General features: G+C 42.1%; 1 protein-coding gene across 1 annotated transcript in view; it reads right to left on the bottom strand.

Annotated features, from left to right (window-relative positions):
* The window catches only part of PARD3B (par-3 family cell polarity regulator beta), a 1,037,082-nt gene extending 1,030,013 nt beyond the window's left edge, over nt 1–7,069 (bottom strand). Inside the window, exon 1 of the mRNA XM_047773303.1 lies at nt 6,280–7,069. Coding sequence (XP_047629259.1) covers nt 6,280–6,399 — 120 coding nt within the window. The 5' untranslated portion in view covers nt 6,400–7,069. The remainder of the gene's footprint in view (nt 1–6,279) is intronic.
* Nucleotides 7,070–12,331: the final 5,262 nt, after the last annotated feature.

The following is a 12,331-nucleotide window of genomic DNA, read 5'->3' as shown; positions in this document are numbered from 1 at the left end:
ATTGAGCTGCATAAGCTGTCTGCATATTTTGGAGATTAATCTCCTGTCAGTTGCTTTGTTTGAAAATATTTCTCCTATTCTGTGGGTTGTCTTTTCATTTTGTTTTGTTTTGGTGGGAATATAAACTGGTACAACCACTATGGAAAAGAGTATGGGCATTCCCTAAAAAACTGAAAAAACAGAGCTACCATATGACCATACAATCCATACGATCCACTCCTAGACATATATGTAGAGAAAACCTCAATTTGAAAAGATATATGTACCCCAATGTTCATTGCAGGACTACTGCAATAGCCAAAACACGGAAGCAATCTAAGTGTCCACTGACAAAGGAATGGATAAAGAAGATGTCATATACACACACACACACACACACACACACACACACACACGGACTATTAGCTATAAAAAGGAATGAAATAATGCCATTTGCAACAACATGGATGGACCTAGAGATTATCACACTAAGTGAAGTCAGAGAAAGACAAATTATCGCGTGACATTACTTACATGTGGCATCAAAAATAATACAAATGAACTTATTTACAAAACAGAAACAAACTCACAGACTTAGAAAACAAACTTACAGTTACCAAATGGAAAAGGTGAGGGGGAGGAATAAATGAGCAGTTTAGGATTAACGAATACACATTACTATATATAAAATAGATAATCAACAAGGACCTACTGTATAGCCCAGGGAACTCTACTCAATAGTCTGTAATAACCTATCATGGAAAAAAAATCTGAACAAGAACAGATATATGTATACGTATAACTGAATCACTTTGTTGTACACCTGAAAATAACACAACATCGTAAATCAATTATACTCCAATATAAAATAAAAATTGAATTAAATTAAAAAAAAAAAGAAATGACAAAACAGGCTACAAGAGAAAGGGTACAAACAGACACACAGAGAACAGGCTGGGCTTGAACTATATACGGGACTGAGGTGGTAAAAGTCTACAGGTGGTGGATATTGGGGTCTTTAGCAAGTTCAGGGCTATAAGTGTGTGTCTGGGGGTAGCTGAAGCCATGGAATGATTGGAACCTGATCGAGAGAAAGGGCAGAACCCTGAGGCGCCAGCACCCAAGGAAACAGTATCGGGAGCACCTGCAAAGATATAGAAGAGAGAGAGATGTTTAAAAATCCTGGAGAGCTCATGGGTAGAGATGGTTTTAAAGGTGGGATGTCATCAAAAATAAAGACTGAGGAGGTCCTATTGTTGCTCAGATAGTTAAGGACCTGATATTTTCTCTGTGAGGATGCAGGTTCAATCCCTGGCCTCACTCAGGGGCTTAAGGAACCAGCATTGGCCACAAGCCACAGCGTAGGTCACAGATGTGGCTCGGATCAGGTATTTCTGTGGCTGTGGCACAGGCCCGTATGCCACAGGTGTGGCCATAGAAAAAAAGAGGGACTGAAAAGTAACCATGGGCTTTAGCTATCAGATCATGATAATCTTGAGAGCATTTTAGATGGAGAGCAATAACTTATACTCATCTCTTGGGCAGGTAATAATGGAAACCAGGGCAAAATGATTTCTTCTAGAGAGAAAGTGGTGGTGTCCTCAGTGTCAAAGGATGGTGGCTATGTGGGAGAGTAAAGTCCAGTATTATCAGAGCTTCTGATTCTTTTCTCCAGAAAAGAAGAGAGAAACCAGGATTTTTGCATGAAATTTCAAAATATTTCAACATGGCAACTAAGTCGAAATACAACACTGAGCTGAACTAAAACAAAACAAAACAAAAAAGCTGTCTGTGGGTCATAGCAGGCCCCACGAACCCTGTGTTTGCAAACTTAGAGACAGCCTGTGCAAGTCAAGAAACAAAACCAAAACCAGTTCAGAGGCATGTGCCTGGTCAATGGTCAGTCCTATCCACACACTGGATAGAGCATCTAGTCCACACACTGGGAGAGGAAAAACCAAACAGAAAATAAAGCACTCGAGTCCGTCAACACCCAATAAATTGAAAAGCATTTTGGGAATCCAGTGTGGTCCTAATTTATGTACATAGGAACCCAAAAATCTAGCAAGACATCAAAAGCTGAAGAATTCAGGATTTCAAGAGTTCTAGCCTATTCCTCCAAGCTAGATCGACAATATCTAACCATATTCTTATTATTATACAAATTCTTAGATTGACCTCATAATTAACTTAGGAATGGAGTTGTTGCTCTCATCTTGTTCAGATCTGGGAAGCTGGCCTCAACTTGTAAAACAAACACATTATTCAAAGTATCTGAATATAGAAGAGATTCATTTTGAAAGTCAATCAGATGTTTCTTAAAATAAAAACTACCCTCATATACACAGATCCACAAATCTTAAAAACTCCATCATACCCACTACCCCATGAACCCAATGTTCATTTCTCATTCATTTCAACTCCTGAACACACACACAATGCAGTCTCATACACACTTTTGTTTCTCAACAAATCTTTCCCTTATTTACTTGCCTATAAAGTGAATGTTTAATTTAAGAAATTATTTGAGCACCTGCCCTGAGAAATCATTCAGAGTAGGAGCAGGAAGACAGTGCAGCATGGCTGGTCTATAGATGTCTAAGACATAGAACCTGCCATCAAAAGAAATGAAGAATCAAATGAGTTTAGTGATGCCAAAAAGAGCAGTGGTAGTAGATTAGTTTAGTGGTTCTCAACCCTGGCTGGACATCTGTATCACCTGGAGTACTTTTTAAAATACCTGTGCCCAGGCTCCACTCCAGACCCAATGAATGAGAATTTTGGAGAAAGGGACTCAGGCATTTGTATTATTTAAAATGTTAAACGTTAAAATTAGAGGTAACTAATGATCAGCCGGGGTTTGGAGCTCTGCAGGAGATGGCTCAATTCCCCATTCACCAGTGACATGCAATTTTGATGATAAATTAACTAATTACTCAATGATCCCCACCTTGACTACTCACGACAATCTCCTCTCCACTAACTACTTAACTAAATTGGATTTAGAGCCTTGGACAAGGATAAACTACAGGATCCAAGGACAAGCAACCCCATAATTCTTGCCCCTTGTTAATTCACCTCCCCAATAGAGTTCATCAAATGGCAGGGAGCGGGGAGGCCGCAGACACCTCAAAGTCCCAGATTTCAGAACATAATTAAAGCCTTCCCAAAGTCGCCCTCAGTTTCTTCAGCATTTAACTTACTTCTGGCCTTATCTGATCGCTGATTCAGTGAGTTCCCCACGTTCCACCAATAGGATTGTCTTGGTTATTTTCTCAGTTGGAAGCGGCTACTTCTCTGCTGCTGCCCACAAAAGCCAGAACGGCCTTCTCGGGCTTCACTTAGCCTTCAAACTGTAGAAGCCGCAACTCTGTCCTCAATCTTGAAATCTGCCTTTCTCCCACCTAAATTATTCAGAACCCCCGGAGGAAAAGGGTTTAATTTACATTCGCGTTCTCGCTATTTTTTTTTTTTTTTCCTTTATCTCTTGCCCTCTCTACCTGGATCTTTCAGAGATCTTGCCCTATTTTTCCGTTTGGGATTTAGACTGAGGAAGAGTATTGCAATACGTGTCCCGGAAATCAGGCTTCTCCCTATAACATATACTGTAAAAGATGAAATCAAGAGGAGTCTGTAGATGCCCTATCCCTCTGCAGGAAACAAAACGGCTCTCTTTAGGTTAAAAGGTAGTGTAGCAGTTTGTAGATGGAATTATCTTTTTCAAACAAACTGGAGAAAAAAATAAATAAGATGGATCAATTCCACTGCATAATGAGCTACTAGGCTATGCAGTCAATGACGGAGAATAAGAACCTGGAGACAAAGTTCCTGGGTTCAAATCTCAGTTCTACCATGTACTAATCATACTTCTGTGTTTCTTTTTCCCCTGTCTGTAAAATGAGACTATTAGTACCTACTTCATGAAGTTAATTCAGTTAATACATGCAAAGCACCTAGAATAGTGCATGTACCAAGTAAGCGCAATTCATGTTGGTTGTTATTTTTTTTTACTAAGTTAGGGCTTAAAAATTTGCTGTCCAGTGGAACTAGCCTTTTAAATCTTTCACTGATTGAAAGAACGTAAATTTAAGACAAATTATTTTTCAAATTGAATTTTGACATTCCTGGTCTTTTCCGATCATTTTCTAAATTCGATGGATTTTATCAGAGTACTTCGTGACATTTTAGTTCCATTAGGAATACCATTTAATATTAGTTAAGCCTTGTTATGATTACAATGCTATTTAAAATGAAACTATGAGAGAGGAATATTTTGGGAGGGAAAAATATCACTTGCCACTTATTAAATTGAGATTTTTAAAAGCCGAAGAAGAGAGGGAGGATTTATAAGTTACAGGAGACCTTTAAATGTCATATTCACTAATATATAAATGTAAACACAGAAAAATGTTATGTCTGGTAATAATAGTAAACTGATCAATACCATTACATTATGGGAATCTGTGATATTATAAATTATGCTTTCAGTCCAGAATATCAATAGCTTTTTAACATCTTTTAAAATCAAATTACAATGCATTAAATATGATAGAGTTAGTTCCCCATATGTTATTTACAAACTTATATAGCTGACTTCTATTACTTGGACAGCTCCAGGTACTAAACTTCTAAATACAGAAGGTTTTAGAAATAAATTATTTTAAATAATGATTAAAAAATAAGTTTATCATCTCAGTAAAATAACCCTTCAATGAGATCTATTTTAATAATTTGTCTAGAATAATGCTGCTACTTTTAACCTTAGCTTACTTTCAGAAGTTAGGGAAATATGATTTCAAGGACAACTTGAAACTAGTTGTGTAACTCTCAGTTTTTAACTGAATTATACAATATAAACAGCACATGCTACTGTAACAATGGAAAAAAAAACTTTTGAATGGATACTCAGTTTTATTAGCCACTTTGATATTTTTTCACTTTTTGCCTCAATTCCATTAGTAAAGCATCCAGCTTTGGAGATGATATTTAATATATTAACAGACCATTCATTATGCTCTTCTCCAACTCTTGACTGTTCAGAGCAGCTCACACATGTATTCATCCAGACAATTTTTTCCTATATAATAACTCTTAGTAGAGGCACAGAAAGTGCAAAGATTTTCTTGGATGCCTCAACTGCATATTTAGAAGAAACAAAATTGCTTTTATGCCTTGGGTAACCTAGAAGAGATTAAAAGAAATTACCTCTTCCTATCATTAAATTGCCCAACGCATTAATTCTGCAGTTCCCACAGCACGAGAACAAACATTAAGAGAACAAATGGCCTCTAAGGCAAGAGTTTATGACTTGTCCTGTTTGAGGAGGATTTGGGGCAAACAAGATGTCCCAACTGAGGATTCAGAAAATGGAAAGATGCTCTTGAATGCCTCCAGTTAAAGGTGCCATCGAAGAAGACGGAGAGGCCCAGCCTGTTAGCCAAACACCTGTGTTCCAGAGTCCAGCTAGGTCTTCTGAGCATGCACTGCAGATTAAACACTCTTCCAGAGCTTCACTTAATTTTCTTTTGTTCCTGACTTCAGGAACAGAGCTGGGGAATAGTCTTGGTCCTCATTTCAAAAGTCACTCCAGACCTGACACAGTCTACACACGTCCACAGAATGTGTGATGTTAAAGTAAAACCAGCAAAGTGTAGACCGGTTGGTATAAAGCAAACAGCATCCTTCCATCTGACATCCTGCGTAATCATTATGGGAGGGCAGCCCAGGAGGCTGAAATTCCAAGGGCCCAATCAGTTACAACTTCTGAGTGTCTGTTACTTGAACCAATCAACTTTCTAGCCCAAGGAGTAGAAGCGGAGCGGGCCTCTGGGCAGGTTAAAAATCACGCCTGAGGTGAGCAGCACCTTCAACCTTTCCCTAGAGATCTGTTCAAACAACTTCTAAAGCAGTCAATGCTTCACAAACTCCAGGGGCCATTCCAATCACCTGGAAGCTTGTTGAAAAGCAGATTCTGAGGCCATGAGTTTGGACTAGGGCACCAGAGGATACATTTCTAACGAACCCTCCAGTGATTCTGATGCTGCGGTTCTTCCCACCACCCACGGAGAAGCAAGGCCCACAGTCGCCCACAGATACCCAGGTCACTCATATTAGCAACATACAAAAGTTGAGGCCACAGGTCTCGACAAATCAAGCACCCGGGCGCTCTGTGTCCCCAGAGCTTCCCACCCTGTCCTGGGGCACCTGGCAGCTGCCAGGGCCGCGGAGCGCTCCCAGGTGACCCGCCCGCGGCCGCGCCCCTCCTCCGCCCCGCCCGCGCGCCCCCAGCGCCGCGCCCACCTTCTCCCGGGTCTTCAGGTATCGCTGCAGCGCCTGCTGCGTGAGCTCACGGACGTGCAGCTGGCCCTCCTTGCAGGGCACCACGATGCCGGTCTTACCGAAGCACACGGTCACTTTCATCCTGGTCTGCCGGCGACCACGCCGGGCCGGCCGAACAGGTGTCTAGGCCGGCGGACACAGCCCTCACTTTCCGGGGGCGCCCTGCGAGGGCGGGCACGGAGACCCGGGCGCCTCTCCCCAGCGCCCCTAAGGGCCGGGAACTCAGAGCAGCGCCCTTTCGCCGCGGACCGGCGGCCGCCGGCGGGCGGGAATCAGGGAGAAGGCAGCAGCGGGAAGGGCTACCTCCCAGGTGGCGGGGGCTCCGGGACCCGGCGGTCCCGGGACCGGGATGCCCCTCTTGCTCCTGCTCCGGCCCGGCCCAGGCAGCTGCTCAGCGCCCGCCAAAGCGAAACTGCCGGCCCAGCCTGGCCCTCGCCCTGGCCCTGGTGGCGGCAGCGGCGGCAGCCGGGCGGCCGGCCCCAGGCCCCGGGCTAGAGTGGGCGGCGGCGGCGGCGCGCGGGGCCGGAGTTGGGAGGAAAGTTTTGCGCCGGATCCCAACTCCTCCGCGGCGCGCGGCGCTCTAGGCTCCTGCGGCCCTGGGGCCGGCCTGGGCCCGGCTCTTAAAGGGGCCGCGGCGCTCCCCGGCCCTGCCGTGCACTCAGTGGCGCGGGGCGGGGGCCGTGCGGGGCGGTAACTGGAGCCCGGAGACTCGTCCCCTCCCTCAGTCTCTCCCTGGCTCTGTCCCTCCCGCTCCACATGGAGTTCTAGGGAATTGTAACGGGACCTCAGAACTCCCCACCGGGGGATCGAAACCGGATCTCATAAAGTACACTCGAGGGAATAGCTGGGAGCTGCAGAGCTACACCCTTAAAACGAGGGGATTGGAGCAAGATTCGAGGAGAGCCGGGGAGCAGGTGCTTCTCGCCACGCCCACAAATACTCCCCAAGGCTGAAGGCTCGTAGGTACTGAACTGCAGGGGTGGCCCCAAGGGCCTATTAGGAACTTGGTCCTAAGGACAGCTTCGCCCCTGCTCTCTGAAGCCCTGAGACAGAAAAACTGAAGGGATTCTTGGAGACAACGTGGGATTGGAACCGTTAAGGATGAGAACGCTCAGTATTCCCCCAAAGGTTACATTCAGACCCAGATATGACTGCGTGTGTTCACATATATCCTTCCGAAATGTGCTTCCTGTTGTTTCTTTAACTAGAAAAAAAAAAATTTAACACGTTTAGGTTCATGATTTCGGCAGGTGTGTATCCATCATCAAATGAAATTGGCATATCTTGGGGGGGGGGGTCAAAAAATAGCATTTGTACCATTCTTAGCTCACACATCAATGAGCTCCTTTGAGCCTAATAACAAGTTTGTAAAGTAAGAATTACATTTCTCATATTATCGTGAAAGAACAGTACCCAGGGAGGTTAAGGGAATGAACTGACCATGGAATTAGTTATGCTAAGAGGAACTTCATTCTTCCAAACCTCTCCCACATAGTTTTCTTACAAGTTCCTCTGGGCTACATCATGCATTTCTCTAAATTAAAAAAAAAAAAAATTTCCTATGTCAAGATGCACTTAAATTGAACTTGATGTGCCTATGACAGTAAAACAAAGCACAGGAGATTAAATTAACAAACTCATGGGTTTTGAGAGGTTTATATTTGTTAATTCATACATGTCATATATATATATATATATATATATATAAAATATGGTATGTACAGGGCCTTTTATCAGGTCAATGGCATCAAAGGGGATCATGCAGACCAAGTTGATTTGAGGAAGACATATATTAGTATTATTCTGGTCACTAATCCAATGCAAACTAACTTAAATAAACTGAAGACAGGATCTATTTTCTTATAAAATCAGAAGAGCCAAAGAGTGTTCCTTTAAGGCAGATTGAATCCAGAAACCCAAACAATGTCCTTAGAGGCTATTTCTTTCCATCTCTTGGCTCTGTGTCCCTCTGTTGCCACCATTCTCAGGCTCTCCCCAAAGGGGGCAAAGATGGCCACCCCCACTGTTTCAGGTTTACATAGCCTTAAAGCCAGCCATCTAAAGCATCGCTGAGCCTTTTCCTGGCGAGGACTTGCATATCCAAGCTTAAGTCACATAAGCCCCCTCTGGCGAAATGAATACAACTGTTGCTGTTCAGTCCTGGTTCACCTCTCATAAGGACTGAGACCAGAGAAAGAGCAAACCCCAACTGAGGAAAGGGGTAAAAGAAAAACCCATTTAGCTCAAAATATAAGATTGCTTCCCACCCTCAAGGGTCTTAAAGATAGTAGGGGAGATAAGGCCTACAGATGTGAGAGGTTCAAAAGAAACTATGAAACAGCAATAAATTTGATAATTTTGCTGAACATGATTAATTTAGATGCATGCAAAGTACTGTTCTGGGTGAAGATAGGTAGATAGATAGACATTACATATGTATATATATACACATATATAAGTATGCATCTTCTGTATCTATATTTTATTTTTCTTTGCAATAGCATTATGAGATACTTTTGTTATCTTCCTTTTAGAGATGAAGGAGTTGAGGCCAAGGACCATTAAAATGGCATTCTTAGAAATCACCAAGGCTGGATTAGAAGCCAGGGAGTCTGACTCCATGTCTTCAGAGTAATGGCTATGCTGATCTTACATGGAAAGTACCAAATGAGTAGAGCAAACAAATGCTAATTCAGTGCATTCATGTGTGACGCTTTGAATATTATGTGATCATGTAGCATGGTACAGAGCAAAGATTTTTAAGTGACGAAATAACTTTGCATGTGACCATTCTTCATGCTTCCTGGCTTTTTTTCTTCTTCACACTTGTTCCTGACTCCTCCTCTTCCCTTCAGATAATGCATAGCTCCTGCTCTTCTTCACATCACAAACTTCCTCTCAGCCCAGCTTTAGCCTCTTGCGAGTACCTAGAGCCCAGACCTACTGTCCTGGCTTTAAGAAGCCCAAGTCAACCACGAAGGATACTCAGTTTCCCCAAATGCCACTCACAGAAACAGTGGAATCAGGCCCTGTGGATGCAGGAGAGGTTGTGAGGTGTGAGAGGAAAAAAGGACGAAGGTAGGCACAGATATGAACAGGTCATTGTACAGCACAGAGGGAAATTTAATGACCCAAGTTAGTAATTATCAAGAGTTTCCCATTTACATTTCATGTTTATTAAATAGCCAGATTTAAAGTGTCTTTTCACCCTTATCACAGACATACATGGAAACAATTTATCATATATTAAGAAGTAATGTAAAAGATCATGATGGCAACACACAGATGATCATGCCCAGCAAATTCCTCAGGTGGTATTTCGTGCCCTGTGGGACCTCCTGGGCAGAAGACAGTAAGTAAATTGTGTTGATTGAGTAACGCTAGAGGATTCCAGGCCTGAACTCCATTCTCTTGTTTTGCTTTTGCATAGATAAATAATTCCTGTGGTGTGATATTTTCCCACTTGTCATCCAATAGTTTAGCAAGTTTTGGAGTAGCCAGTGAAAATGCCTTATGCAGAGAACGGTAATATTGACCAATATTATTAAGCTGCTCTGTGTCATGGAAAGTATAACTAAAATGTCAGGTACTATTGGGTGTATATTGAAGAAAGAATGATAGTTTTTAATATGTAGTTGACCAGTCATCCATTTGGATGTTTTGCACTGTTAAAAAAGAAAATATTTTTACCTTTCAAGGAATTATTTATAACAAGCTCTATCACAAAAAAAAAAAAATTTATTGAATGGGATATAATCTTTTTTCCAAGACTTTGGGGGCAATTAGTATAATAGATTATGTTCTTAGCTTCCTTATGAAAGCAGGTGCCAGAGTGACACCATAAGAGAAAAATGGGTATGATTTTTCTTTCTGTACTTTCACATTTAAAAGCAAAGGGTTTTGTTTTGTTTTCTTTAACTTGGCAAGAGTGAGTTTTTCTTAAGAGATGTTTGTCTCTAAATGCCTTATGGCATTTATTTGTCAACTGTATCTATAGGGCTCCTTAAAGCATAAATACTTTATACCCCAAAGGGAGGATTGTGGGCTACCAGCTGTTTGAAAGGTCCTTATTTATGCCTATTCTATAACACTCATACATCTTCACAATGATTCACCCAGACCATCCCTCCTTATACTGAATTCTACTGTATGAATATCAATATTCTACTTTGAAATATGTTTTCTTGTAAAGGAACTGAATCATGAAATAACTGTCTCATATATATATATATAGTATATATATATACTAACACAAAGCAAGGAAACCTTTGCAATATTTCATTAAGGGCTGATGGAGAGAAGTCTTTCCTCACTGTATGATTTCCTTCTCTGAAGTACATTAGGGCCACGAGTGCTGACCACTGGGAGTAGGTTGTACTCACAATAGCACTGCGTCCTCTCTCCACTAGGTTTCTTGGATAGAGTTAAGAAGGAGACCGAGGAGTTCCCCTCATGGTGCAGTGGAAACGAACCCGACTAGGAACCATGAGGTTGCAGGTTCAATCCCTGGCCTCGCTCAGTGGGTTAAGGATCCAGCGTTGCCGTGAGCTGTGGTGTGGGTCGCAGACTTGACTGGGATCCTGTGTTGCTGTGGCTGTGGTGTAGGCCGGTAGCTATAGAGCTCTGATTAGACCCCTAGCCTGGGAACCTCCATCTGCTGCGGGTGCGGCCCTCAAAAGACAAAAAGACAAAAAAAAAAAAAAAAAAAAAGGAGACCGAGGAGCTTGTGTCGTGGCTCAGCAGAAATGAATCTGACTAGTATCCATGAGGATGTAGGTTCTATCCCTGGCCTTGCTCAGTGGGTTAAGGATCTGGCATTGCTGTGAGCTGTGGTAGGTCGAAGACACAGCTTGGATCTGACATTGCTGTGGCTGTGGTGTGGGCCACCGGCTACAGCTCCAATATGACCCCTTGCCTGGGAACCTCCACATGCCATATGCCGTGAGTGTGGCCCTAAAAAGAGAAAAAAAAAAAAAAAAGGAAAAAGGAGACTGAATGCAATGGTCAAAGACACTCTCAAACAAGCTCAGTCATCCAAGTAGATCCTGAACTGAGGTGAGCTTGCAATCAAGACTTCTCTTTTTAATCCTACTCAGTTTCCTAAGGGCTTTTTCTGCCCCTCGTTTATATTCTTTGTGTTCATTTAATGGTCAGAAGGTAGAGGGAGAGCTGAGATTTGGAATCAGATGCTTGCATATAAAAGGACTGTAAGCAGAACTAGTAAACCAGAGCTAAATAGACCATGGTTCCAAAGTACTGTACACACTGAGGTGTATGGAATGATTGGCCAACGAGGACCTGCTGTATAGCATGGGGAACTCCACCTGATACTCTGTGATCATCTATATGGGAAAAGAATCTGAAAGAGAATGGATATGTGAACATACATAACTGAATCACTTTGTTGTACAGTAGAAATTATCACATACAAAAATGCACTAAAAATAATACATAAGCAACAGCTAAAACAAACACACACACAAAGTACTCTGCACTTGGGTATAATATACATAAATCCTCTAGCACATAGAAAGTGAAATGTATCACTGCCCCCCCCCACCTTTTATTATATTTACTAACATTTCTAAATGCCACTTAGAGTCACTGGACTTGAAACTATTTCCATGAAGTAACAAACCAAATGATGCTTGGAGGCTGCATATCATCATGGGTCATCAACAATTTGTGAAGCCCAAGTATTACTTGCTTGGTAATGAGAATGTCACAATCATAGCAAAAATAATAAGATTTGTGTTATATCTATATGTTATTTAATTTGATGCTCAAAAAATAATCCTGAGATGTAATAGTCTAGAACCTGAGGATCAGAATTACAGAGCTGAAAGGGAACTTGGAGATTATTTGGACAATCTCCTCATTTTATAGATGAGAAAATTGAGGACTGAATAAGTCAAGTGACCAACCAAATTCAGGAGCCAGATCCTGAAACTGTGCTTGTTTTATTGTTGTTGTTTTTGTTGTTGTTTGTTTTGTTTTGTTTTGTTTTGCTACA

Source organism: Phacochoerus africanus, chromosome 3 (assembly GCF_016906955.1).
Source record: "Phacochoerus africanus isolate WHEZ1 chromosome 3, ROS_Pafr_v1, whole genome shotgun sequence".
Lineage (NCBI taxonomy): Eukaryota > Metazoa > Chordata > Mammalia > Artiodactyla > Suidae > Phacochoerus > Phacochoerus africanus.
The sequence above is the reverse complement of the archived record's forward strand: the minus strand, read 5'-3'. Positions and strand labels throughout refer to the sequence as shown.